General features: G+C 35.1%; 1 protein-coding gene across 1 annotated transcript; it reads right to left on the bottom strand.

Annotated features, from left to right (window-relative positions):
• Positions 1–12,345: 12,345 nt before the first annotated feature.
• LOC120271579 lies at positions 12,346–13,007 on the bottom strand. Its single transcript, XM_039278258.1, has 2 exons — positions 12,507–13,007; positions 12,346–12,417 (listed from the first exon to the last, which is right to left on the bottom strand). Exons 1-2 carry the CDS (start codon positions 13,005–13,007, stop codon positions 12,346–12,348), a joined length of 573 nt encoding a protein of 190 aa, XP_039134192.1.
• Between the last annotated feature and the right edge of the window lie 486 nt (positions 13,008–13,493).

The following is a 13,493-nucleotide window of genomic DNA, read 5'->3' as shown; positions in this document are numbered from 1 at the left end:
ATTAAACTTGTTGTTGGAGGAATGTTTCAGTTTAATTGATTACATCATATTATGCGTTGCATGGTATAGACTGTGCCTTTAGCTTGTGTGAGAGGTAACTCTTCTTCTTCTTCTTCTTCTTCTTGGGCTCTCACTTGTATATCTTCTCAACTCTTTTTCATCGCTATTTTTTTCTTTATTTTTGCCACTTACTCCACTTTTGGCCGGAAGCTGAAGTGAGAGACTCTTTCAATCATCGCCGTGGAAAGTTCTTTGAGAAGTCTCATTAAAGCCTTCATCTAAGGTTGATTGAGAAGCTCTCATAAAATCATAACCTTAGGAAGCCAGGGAGAGTACTATTGAGAACTCTTGTGATAATATAATGTTTTTCCATTTTCATGTTTCCATGTGTGGTTTAGGGTTACATTGTTAACTAATTAAGCTATGTACGCTGCTTTTCTTGTAGGTTGTGAATGAAGACCCTTTTGCAATTGCAAAATAGAAGAGAGAAGGTCTAGCCCTAGAGTTCCGCTTGTTGACCTTGTGGGAGCCAATTAGGGAATCATGCAAATGTCAAGCCTTCTAAGCTTCTCAAATGAAAGTCAAGTTTATAATACTAGGCAATCACAAAACAATTTGTTCTATTAACTTAGAAGCAAAGTTCCTGCATATATATGCTCAACAAGAATATGATGGATATAATGGTAGATGCAATAGAGAAATGATGGTAGGTCACTTTTATTGGGCTCCTCGTTATCCTTATAAATATATTGCCCCATGTGTTCTTTTAATTTTTAAAAGTTTAAGTCCTTAAAGATGTGTTGTCTTGATTTAGATATATAAGTTATGTATGTTGTGTGTACACTGAAAAGTGTTTAATAGTGCATATTTCTACTTCTTGTGTAATGTCTCTACCTCTAATGTAATTTTTCAACTTATTTTATTTTGTGATGTTATTGTCTACTCAAGATAGGTGTTGCCTTTTTATTTATTTTTTTATTATAAATATTTATTATAATCGTATATTTGCATCTTAACCATCAAGTATTCGCTATCACAAAGCGTGGCCTTTAACCTAATGGCTATGTTATCTTCACAGCCATCAGTAAGAATTCTAAACATAGCCAATTCTTCTCAATTTTTTGAATTGGCAATAATTAAACGTAACTAACTTTTTAAAAGTGCTAACTAAATAAAACGTATGCTGCACTAAATCCCGATATAATAACTATGAAAAATAAATAGGTTCTTCAACAAAATTAACAAATTCAACATAAATTGACCACATTCTACTTTATATACATAATACATATCAATTGGATAAATGATGAGGGCCTATTGAGGAGCAAGCCTGTGTCTTTCTGGACAAAAGGGATATGGCCTAACAAGGGTATTATGGCAATTTTTTCAAGCGGTGGAGTTTTGGTTTTTAAGGTCTCACTTGAAGGAAAACGGGTCAATGAACACAAATGTCAAGCTTTTCTTGTGAGTCATATCAAAATTTGGCCAAATTCAATCGTTTAGGCTTCGAAAACCCTAATTTTACCGTTTTTAGTAATTATTGACTTCGTTATATCTTAGGATAGAAATCTCTGATTTGTGAGCCGTTTGTGGCAATAGTCTTTATTTTGATAGATTTTTTATTTCTTGCTAATATTTGAGAATTTACTATTTTTGGTAAATTTTTGAATTATCTCCTTTTTAGTGCTATTTTTGCCTATTTAATGTAAGCCTATGGGCAAGAGAATATTAGTTTTGTAATCCTTATTTCCTTGAGTAATAAGATTTTACTCTCTTCCCAAATTCCTGGCTATCTTTGATCAACAGGTGTTGGAAGCTTGTTACCGGATATTCGAAGGCGAATCAACGGGTTTCAAGTATACCGCTGCATTAGTTTGGTACCAGAGCCGAATTGATCATGCCACCACGAGGACGAGGTGCGGGTCGCCCTACGCAGAGGATGGAGGAGATCTACGATCGTGAGGACGATGCTAGATTTGAGCAGCGAGTTGGCCGCCTCTTAGACCGTCTGGTGGAGCGGATGATGGAGGAGCTGACTGAACGGATTACCCAAATGATGGGTAGCATCAATCAAGGGCGTGTCTCCAAGAGTGGAAGCGAAGGCACCATTGAGTAAGACAATGGCTACTTTGCTGACGTTGCCTTGGCAGGGCGACGACGAGGGCAAGATCGTGGGGGTGACAATCGACACTACCGCAATGAAGATAGGCATTGGGAATCTGGTATACGAGTCGATAAACCTGAATTCCATGGGGGACTACAAGCGGAAGATTTCCTTGACTGACTGACCACTATCGAGGAGGTCTTGGAGTTCAAAGGGGTCCCGGATGATAGAATAGTGGCGCTAGTGCCGACGCGGCTGCGTGGGCGCGCAACCGCATGGTGGCAACAACTGAAGCTTAATAGTAGCAGGTTGGGAAAGGACAAGATCAACTCCTAGGAAGAGATGAAGAAGCACATGGGCTCCAATTTTTTACCCCACAATTACCAGCGCCTAAGTTTCAGTAGATTGCATAATCTACGACAAGGAGCTCGCACCGTGGAGGAGTACACCACGGAGTTCTATCAGTTGCTGGCTCGGAACGAAGTTCAAGAATCAACAGATCAGTTGGTGGCAAGATACAATTGGTGGCTTGCGGACCCAGATCCAGGAGACCGTCAACTTGTTCGACCTAATCTCCATCTCGGCAGCCCATCAATAAGCTTTGATTATTGAGAGACAACAGCATCGTTCAATCCCATTAAGTTCTGGGGGAGCACATGTGGATGCCATCCGATTCCCTCTACTACGGATGGGCCAGCCCGAGGGGGAGTTATTGCTGAGCGTTCTTCAGAAACTAGCGTGACCAAGGGAACCAATAGCACCATTCAGCGTTTTAGTTGTGGAGAAAAGGGACATCGTCAAGCGGACTATAAGAAGGTGGACAAGAGAATTATGTTAGCAGAGGAGGAAGAAGACACAGCCGATGTAGGACCGCCGGTGTTTGACGAAGATGGTCTCGATGAGGAGATAGTTGAGGGAGATATCCGGGGTGCCTTGGTTGTACGCAGATCTTGTTTAACACCACGGGCTATCGAGGATGACTGGTTGAGAACTAACATCTTCCAGACCACCTGCACCTCCTAGGTAAGGTATGCCGCTTTGTGATTGATTAGGTAGTTGTGCAACTGAAGAGGCAATCCCAAAGATTGTGAAGCCAATTGTAGTTGAATTCAAAGACGTATGTCCTGAAGAACTACCTGATAAACTACAACCATTAAGTGATGTTCAACATCAGATTGGTGTGGGCCTTCCAAATCAAGGGCGAATTCGAGGGCGAATTCTATTCAATCTAGGGAGAATGATGAGGGGCGTATTGAGGAGCAAGCCTGTGTCTTTCTGGATAAAAGGGATATGGCCTAATAAGGGTATTCTGGTAATTTTTTCAAGTGGTGGAGTTTTGGTTTTTAAGGGTTTCACTTGAAGGAAAACGGGTTAACGAACACAAGTCACTAGCTTTGTTTGTGAGTCATATCAAAATTTGCCCAAATTCCATCGTTTAGGGCTCGAAAACCCTAATTTTGCTGTTTTTAGTAATAATTGATTTTGTTATATCGTAAGATAGAAATCTCTGATTTGTGAGCCGTTTGTGGCAATAGTCTTTATTTTGATAAATTTTTTATTTCTTGCTGATATTTGAGAATTTACTATTTTTGGTAAAATTTTTGAATTATCTCTTTTCTTAGTGCTATTTTCGCCTATTTAATGTATGCCCATAGGCAAGAGAAAATCAATTTTATTATCACTATTTTCTTGAGTAATAAGATTTACTCTTTTCCAATTCCTGGCTATCTTTGATCAACAGAGTTTGGACAATTTGTTATCGGGCATTCGAAGGCGAATCAACGGGTTTCAAGTATACCGCTGCATTAATAAACATTTCAACATTATTGCAACATCAATCGCAAAGACATATATATGTACGTATAATAGATAGGTAACAAAACTTAATTTCATATCACCATCCAAGATATGTGTTTCCTTTTTAAATAGAGATGGCTTCTCATAATAATTTAAAGAAATTTATCACAATAATTACTAACATTGCCCACGCATTAGTTATCACAACAAATTTGATTAAAAATACAAAAAATAGAAAAGGAAAAGGAAACCCTAAGTTCCCAAATTTAAAATAGGACAACACCAAACAACTATATATATTTTAATTAACAATGTATCTATATTGTGCAATGCAATCTTGACAACAAGGGTTATTATAAATATGAACATTATTATTTCCTCCCAAAAAAAGCCCAAAAAAAGATGCTCCCTCTTAGTCACCATCGGGCTTCATACCCTTGGGTGTGATTAGACCATTAACAAATGAAGAACATTTCTTATGGTGGGCTTTTTCACGGTGTGGCAAATCCTCCAATGACTGTTTTCCTTTTCTATCAAGCTCTATGAAGAAATGGTGAAGAAGTTGAGCATGAAGTTCAAAATATTCTCCTCAAGCTGCAAACCAATGCCATAGAGAGGGTGGCTCGTCGTTGAAACATTTTTAGGGCAAGATGGTAACTTCTATATATTAATTAAACTTTCATCACATTTTACAAAAGATAGGTCTATAATTTCAACTTTATCTTTGTTTTGACTAAAAGATTGGATTTACGAAAATGAATGATGATTTGCAGATATGAGAAGTTGGGGGATGATTTGTAATTTTGGTAAAAATAAGTGAAGGTGTTGGTACTTTTCCCTTAATAAAATTGTCTTTTAATATCAATTTTGGTTTTCATATTTTAGCTCTACCTTTTCAAATTTAAAACCTATTACTACTATTTAAATTTAATCTACGCTGACATAAATTCATGAAGTAGTTAAAAATATTCTCCAAATTATTTATACACTTTAAAATTATGAATAAAAATAATTTGAAATTTAACCTTCAAACTTTCATATTTTCAAACTTAATTTAAACTCCATTTTGTTTGAATAATAAGATATATTTATTGCTATAATCAAATTAAACAATCTTCAACACGACATAAATTACTAGATTAAGCTAAATGTTTCCATCATTTAATTCTTCTGGATCTAAATTATTTGACAAAGTAAATTTAAAAAAAATTAATGCATGCGGCCACATATATACACTTAAGCATTTCAATAAGAACTTATTTATATACATTGCCTTTCTTATGAAAAACCTTTCTTCATGTTTACTTGAAAATCTGATCGACTTGTGAGAGATACTTTGATAGTCAACTAAGAACAGGAAAGAAAAGAAAGGAGATGATATCAAGGACTCTAAATCTCGATGTTTTCTTCACTATCCACCGTTGCACTAACTTAATTTTCCAAATCATTTTTAAAGCATGACCTCTTCAAATAAAAGACATCCATGAGGATCACTTACACTAGTTCCCCTTTAATTAGCTTTTGTAACTTTGGAATCTTTTTCTATTTTTTCTATTACTAAATTTTGTTTTTGCCTTTCTAGTGGAATAAAAAATTGAAAGCACATTGTTGTGTGTCTTGACATGATGTTTTTCTTAGGTACAAAGTCCAAATTGAAAAGAAGATTCTCTTGTGTAATGATATGATGCTTTTCTTAGGTAAAAAGGTGCACACAAATGGATTCATTAGGGTCCCATTCCCAACTCAATTGTGCTCAATTGGTAATCAAACATAGTTTGACATGCATCACCTTTTTAAACTCCATTAATGCCAACAGGTACAAGCTTCATTCGTCACTTGACAATATTTCATTGACCTACTATTCCCTCAAGTTCAAAGTTCTATATTTTCTACAAGTAATATGAAGTCTCATTTTGAACCATAATATATATGCACCGTGACTCTCATGTTTTTGTTATCAATGACATATCCTTGTCTTACTTTTGATCCACGAAGAATATTTTGGCTAAGATTCATATCATCATATTTCATTATAATGAAGCATACAATTCTATATAGAATCTTTAGTGCAATCATGTTACACTAGTCCAAGATTATTCAATCATGTAGAAGAAGAATAACTCTTAATAAAAAGGATAAAATCCAAATTACATAATAGCGGAACTATAGAATATGACCTTTTATTTAATTTAGCTACATGACTCTTACATCTCATAATGGCATATGTCTTTTGGATAACCACATATATTTAGATAATGCAAGAAATACGGAGTTACTCGGGGGAGATAATACAACGAGAACAAAAAGGAAAAAGAGATACAACAACTCACTAGACCTGGAAAAAACATGGAAGAGCTGAAATACAAGAAGCAGAAATAAAGTAGCCCTCCCAGAAGGTTGATGAAGTAATGATTACCTTTTGGAGTGGCACCAAATAACAATGGCGAAGAAAATTTAGTCGGCTTCTGGGTTGGTCATGGACTTTCCTAGATTGCTTGCATCGCCCATCCGCGACCCATAAAGTCAAAGCTTCTTTTCACAATGTTGATTGAATCCTCCAACATTATTCTTTATAGTTCAGAAGTTGTAAACACTCAAAGAATGAACATATAAATAGCTTTGATCATGATCTTAATTAGCTGAACTACTTGGAAGTTAAAAATTTGCTTATTTATTTCTAGTCAAATATTCATAGTAATGGCTCAAGAAAGAATATTCTAGATTTCCTTGAATGGCCTCTAGAGATTAGATCTTCAGGATCTCCACTTGTCTAGGAATGTCAGTGGGGTGGGGAATCCCCGTTCCCCGCGGGGCCCCGCCCCGACGGGGCGGGGATTCCCCGAAACATTCCCCCCGCAGGGCGGGGAGCGGGGAAACATTCCTCCCCACCTAGCGGGGCGGCGGGGGCGGGGAATGGTCTCCGCCCTGCACGGGATCTACCCATTTGCCGCTCAGGGGCACGGGGATCCCGTGCTCATGGGATTCCCCAAAAAATATATATTATATATTTTTAATATATTTATTAAAGATTATTTCAACATTAACATAAAATTATATATATATATATAATCAATAAATATTTATTTGTTAATATTTTTAGTTATTATTATGGAACTGACAATTATTTCATACAACTTATTAACTATTTAAATTTATATATTTCATTAAAACATATTTATTTAATAAAATCTTAAATTATTTTAATAAAATCATTATATAATATATTTACAAAATTAAAATTCAAACTTCTAATTTTTCAAATTTCTAATATTCATAAAAACTAATTATTTATCTTTAAAATAACCCCGATGGTTGTAACCCCGATGTTGTAACCCACATGTTATGTTTTGGACGGGGCGGGGATTCCCCGTGGGGCGAGGATCCCCGCGGGGAATTTTAATCGGGAAATCCCCGCCCCGTGGAGAGCGGGGATGGGGATCCCATTCCCCGCCCCGCCCTGCCCCACTGACATTCCTACACATGTAACTTGTGGAACTAGGAACCTAAGAAAACCTGAATATTTGATCGAAGGAGTGCCAAATGCTGCAGCAAATGGCCGGGCATTTGAAAAATATGTGATCCACTATTTCATTGGCTCAATAACATAACACACAAGCAGAAGTTGGAAGTTTGTTGCATCACCTAAAAGCAAGGTTTTCAAGTGTGAGAATTTTATTGTGTAAATCTAGCCAGATGAAGATATTGATTTTTCGAGACATGGGCCCTTTTAAATAAGCAAGGTCACGAGGTAAAGATGACAACCTTCATTTAAGACCTTGCAGAAGGATTTGACTGTAAAACTTTAACCAAGAGCGAGGCTCTACTGTTTGGTATACATGCTATTTGAAGCAAGCAATGAGATTGACCATGAGATGAAGTCCAAAAGCAAGGATTATCTACTAGGAGGATAGAGAGAATCAATTAGGCAAGCTCTTTGAATGTGCTCATCTGATTTGAGGAGTGCCAAAAAATTCCTATGAATTGTCTTTTAGTGCAACCATTAAGCCAACGGTTAAGACAAAAAGAGTAGAGTCTCCATCCTAGATAACTAGAGTGGTACAGGCCTTGAAACTAGGAAGACAACTTAGAATTCCATTCCAAAAAAATATTCCTTTTAAAAGCTTTCGATGGTATAGATTCTATGTCAAGCTGTAATGAAAATAATTAAACTAGATAACTTTGGACTTACACTAGTTTGATTGGGTAGAGATCTTCTACTATCATTTATCAAAGAGGCCATTGTTGAAGTCAATAAGATTCAATATCCCCTACCTCCTTGCTCTTGGGATTTATACAAAGGTGTAAATATCAAAATAGTTTCTCTATTTTACGTTTTCTGTCCTTTTAGTCCCTCTAATATAAAATCCGCTCTTTTGATTCTTGTATTTGCACATTTTCGTTATTTAGCTGTAAAGTCTGCCTTTTTGGTCCTCGTATTTACACATTTTCATCTTTTTTGGTCCCTTCAGTTTATCAATTGGAAGGACCAAAAGGACAGATCTTTCAATTTGAAGGACTAAAAGAATATAAATGTGTAAATACGAGGACTAAAAAGACAAATTTTATATTAAAGGACTAACAGGGAGAAAATATAAAATAGAGGGACCATTTTGATATTTTGACTTTATAAAAATATTTCTAGGAAACAAGTTAGCACCCAAGTCATTCAATATCTACTTCTCTCTAGAGGAAGTCCCTTATGATCCAATCAATTGATTTGACTATCTATCTAAGCAATTTGAAGATGAACATCTGATATATTGGAATGGAAATGAGAACCCAGTAATTGGTCTTGAGGAATATCCAAATATTAATTTTATTGATATTAAAAAATTGGAAATATCTATCTTGCAATATCTTTAGCTCTTGTCTTATTATTGCTCATTTCCAAACCTTTTCCAAAACCATTAAAATTTAAAACCCAACCTTTAAACAATTACAACCCAAAGGAAACAAATAGTTCAACTCATCATATGAGCAATTGTTGGATTTTTATTTTGAATTTTATTCATGAAATTTATGATGGTAAAGACAATTGAAACAAGTGTCATGTGATATTTATGACATAAAGAAGTAAAGAAGAGAAATACTTATTTTAAATATCTTTATTTATTATTTTATTTTTACTTATTGTAACATTACATCTTCATTTTTTATTCTATTTTTACTTATTTTCAAACTATCGCTCATGCCACTGGACATTCCTTCTAAACATACAGCTACAACAACGCGGCTAAACTATTCAACCAAACTCATGAATAATAACAACGAGAAAAGTGGGGGGAAGTCAGGAAGTGGGGGAAGTGTCACTTCCTTGAAGTGGTGGAAGTGGTTTGACTTCTACCACTTCCTGTGTTCATTTTGCAGAAAGTGTCACTTTCTTGAAGTGTCCAGTTTTCCGTGTTCATTTTGGTGTAAGTGACACTACTTCTGTAATGTCTTCCATGACATGTTCATTTCAATGGAAGTGAGGGAAGTGCTAAAAAATAATAATATTACAATAAAATTATAATTAAACATGATTAAAACTCTATATTATAGTTTAAATAAAAGTTTATTTGTTTTTTTATATTTAAATTTTAATTTTTGATGCTTGTATCTTTTAATTTAATTGCAACTCTATACACCAAGATTAAAATTAAAAAAAAAAAAAAAAATTCCTTTCTAACATTATAGACCAAGTTTAGAAATATTTTACCTATTTCAAACTTTATATTTACATCTTAATAACTTGCTAACAACATACACCAAGATTAAAATAAAAAAGTGGTGGTTCTAAGGAATTTTTTTAATGTAGTAATATATATTTCTTAAAAATTAAAATATATATTTACCTGAATTGAAATTCAAGTCAAAACATAAAAATTTATCTCCCGGAGATAATAAGAAAAATAAAAACATAATAATACCATTATTTGTTATTGATTGATAAGTAAAAACTCTAACAAAATTCAAATGACTTGACTTTATAAAATACCAATAGCTCTGACTTAATAAGAAAGCATCTCTCTTTCCTCTAACCTAAATCCAATGGCTATGATTTAAAGTTCATCTTGAAAACACCAATCTCAACAACCAAACAACAACCATCTGTTAGCAAATAATAAATGATGAACAATAACCAAAATTAATGGAAAAAAGGGTCAACTTAAAAGGAAAATCTGAGTTCATGAATACATAACACAAAAATCATAGAAAAAACATAACAAAACTCCAATACATAACGTCAAACATAAAATCCATACAATACTCTTTCAATACATAACAAAATAACAATTGTCCCATTCATGATAAAACTTCCTTCAACAAGAAAGGCTTGCCATCCACACCTCCAAAGAACAACCTATGCATTCATGACAAAGACCATAAAATAACTCATTAAGTATATAAATTTTAAAGAAAGTAATTTGTGTAGTATGATTAGAAATAAAAAAATATATACCTAGTGTGATGACCTCCTTAAGGGCTAGAGTTTCTTATGGAAGCAATGAAATTATCAAGCCATTTTTTTCGGAGAGATGGCTTCCTCAAGTGGAAGTTTTCGGCCTCTTTTTTGTTGTCAATTAACTTGTTAAATACCATTTCCATGTCATCATCACTATAACCATCCATGTCGCACAGCGCATCACTGAGTTTTTCTTTCCATGTCTTCTTTCTACTCTTATCTATTGATGTCACCAACTGTGTTATCTTTTCTCCAATGTCTTCTCCTGAAACATTATCACCATTGGTCCTCCTTGCACGGGTAGCCATAGCAGTAGTCCGACTCGTAGTAGACCTTTGTGCTCTGTGTCTCTGATTTCCTGTATCGATAGGTTCATCTTCCAATGTTGCATTAGGTGGAGGTGCACTCTCATCCTCAACTGACGCACCACCAAATTGGTCGAAGATGGTCCGTGCGTAATCACCAGTAGCGTGGTCATCCCCAGCAACCAAACGTAGCTCTTCAAAACATGGTATAGGCTTGTTTAAATACTCCTTGGCTTTTGGTTGTCCCTGTGCAAAATGAAAGATAATAGGGTAAATAATTGTGTTAATAATTATGTCAAACATAAATAAATAAAACAAACATACCTCCACATATGTTCGATAGGTCTCATCTTCTAGCACTAACTTTTTTTCAGTGTCATTCCATCCAACACCGCTAAGGTTCATAAAATTTTTAATGTCTTGATATTTTTGTTTCAAAGTGCGCATGTGATTCTCCACATTATCAGCATCCATAGAGGTAGTAGGGAACCTACTATTCACAACATTCGCTGCATCTACAAATGCCTGACGTTTGAAGGATTTATCAACTTTCAGGCCACTTCTTGCCATGTCTGAAAGTAATGGTATCAAAACATTATCCATTTCTTTTGTCCATCTTTTGTTTGGTGTTCCTTTCTGCTTTTCACCTTGTGTACCCTCAGTAGTGTTCATCCTACAATAATAATGAATATAGACATTCAACATGCTAATCAATAAGGAAAAACATGTGATGAAATCCACACATAGAAATAATATCAACACATATACTAGCAACTTATAAAATATTAATAAAATTATGAACTCAATGTACGTAGTATCATAAGTCAATCATCCAAATGTACATGGCAATGAAGACACACAAAATAATTACCATTAGAAGAACAATGTCATCCCTTGAAATAATGTCATTACAAACATCATCTTTTTACAAAACTCATAATATAAAACTACTTTCATAGCAAGCACATAGCACTAATGTCATTCTATATTGTGCCCCCCTCTAACGTAGTCATGCCACATGTCATCCATAATTTTCTCATGAAGTTGCCTCCATTGCACTTGTGCATCCCGTCGTTCCCCCCTTGTGATAGGTCTTTCATGCATATCAACTTCCTCCTCATCAGGGACATCCGCTTGTAGCAATATGTCATCCGGGTCTACTTCTTTTATAAAATTGTGCAACACACAACAAACAAGGACAACATCCACTTGCGTTGTGAATGGGTAGAATGACTTTGTGTCTAACATCCTAAATCGATTCTTCAAAATCCCAAATGCTCTCTCTATTCTTGATCTGAGCTGGGAATGACGAAAATTAAATAACTCCTTTGCATTTTGTGTCTACGGCCTGCATGCTCCTTCAGATGATATCTAACTTTTCTGTAAGGGCTTATGAATCCATGTGTTGTTGTGTACCCAGCATCAACAAGGTAGTATTTTCCTAACAAAAAATAGACAAAACTCTAAACAAATTGTTTTTCAAAAGAATTTTATATAATAATGTCATTATGTACATAATTTTGCTATATCATTAAACCTGGGGGAATATGCAAACCATAAGGCGGTGGTCTTGATAATGCGTCTTTTAGGACGAGGTAGTCATTTGCCGAACCTTCCCAACCGGCGGGAACATATGTAAATTTTAAGTCAAAATCACATGCAGCAAGCACATTTTGTGTGATGCCCTTTTGTCCTCAAAATTTACCAGCTAAATTTGCACTAACCCTTGCATCAATATGGGTTCCATCAATGAATCCAACACAATCCTGTAAACTTGTATTTCAATCATATTGTCTTACAACTATTACATGATGATTTTAGGGAAAAAATGAGATTAGGTTTGAAAATGAAATACCTTGAAAAAGGGATAGTAATTTGGGTTGCATTCTATATCTGGATGAATAGATGTGCCTGGTTGTTTAACAAACAAATGTCTAATACCACAAATGGCTTGTAGGACATCATTGAAATATCGGCTCACTGTTGCACCAGATCTAATAAAATCAATTTTCATTGACCGATTTTTTGCATGATGACCAACTATGTGGAGAAATAATGCCACTTGCTCCTCTACCGCAACATGGATGGTGTCACTCAAATGACCACGTTCTCTTAATAAGGTGCATAGTCTAAAAAAAGTGTCTTTGTTCATGCGTAAGTACTCTACGCAGTGATGAACTCCGCCATCTAATATACGAGTCATGTGTGCACTCCGATGAATATTCCTAGTCGAATGAGGCTCACGAGGTAGTGCCCGTCGTGGTCCCCGGTTAGCCATTATGTCCAAGACAAGTGCAATAGTTACAAACACTGGTGCATCAATGAAAATGAGGTCATCTAAACTATCATTAGCCATTGATGACCTATATTTTAGATAAAATCACTTTCAGCATATGTAAAAAATAATCATCATAAAAGAAATTGTGAAATATGGTTGTGAAATATTTGATACATATGTAAATTTCGTTTGCTCTAGTAAAAAAAATTGTGTTCATGCTTAGAATGATCATATGAAAATGTTAGATCTAAGAAACATGCTAGAATAAGCATAATATTACTAAATTAAGATCCAACCCAATGCATGTTATTAATTCCAATCAAGTTGATGTGCTTTGATTAAAATGGTCGATTTTAGGACCTTGATATAAGTTATGTGGTTTGATAATGCAAACCATTACAAACACACTAAACATTTTTTAGGACCTTGATATAAGTTATGCCATGTGGATAGTGATCCAAGTATAACTGTTGGAAGTTGGTGTTTGATGTCAAAGATGGAGGGAAATTGAGAGAAGAGATGAACTATGCTTCTAGACAAGTGCCAATTGCTTTCCTGCCTTCC

This window comes from Dioscorea cayenensis, chromosome 11 (assembly GCF_009730915.1).
Source record: "Dioscorea cayenensis subsp. rotundata cultivar TDr96_F1 chromosome 11, TDr96_F1_v2_PseudoChromosome.rev07_lg8_w22 25.fasta, whole genome shotgun sequence".
NCBI lineage: Eukaryota > Viridiplantae > Streptophyta > Magnoliopsida > Dioscoreales > Dioscoreaceae > Dioscorea > Dioscorea cayenensis.
The sequence above is the reverse complement of the archived record's forward strand: the minus strand, read 5'-3'. Positions and strand labels throughout refer to the sequence as shown.

Coding starts and splice junctions, on each gene's coding strand:
- LOC120271579 (XM_039278258.1), bottom strand. CDS start 13,007: ATGGCTAATGATAGTTTAGATGACCTCATTTTCATTGATGCACCAGTG. Junction 12,418..12,506: donor ATTACTATCCCTTTTTCAAG/GTATTTCATTTT, acceptor ACAAGTTTACAG/GATTGTGTTGGATTCATTGA.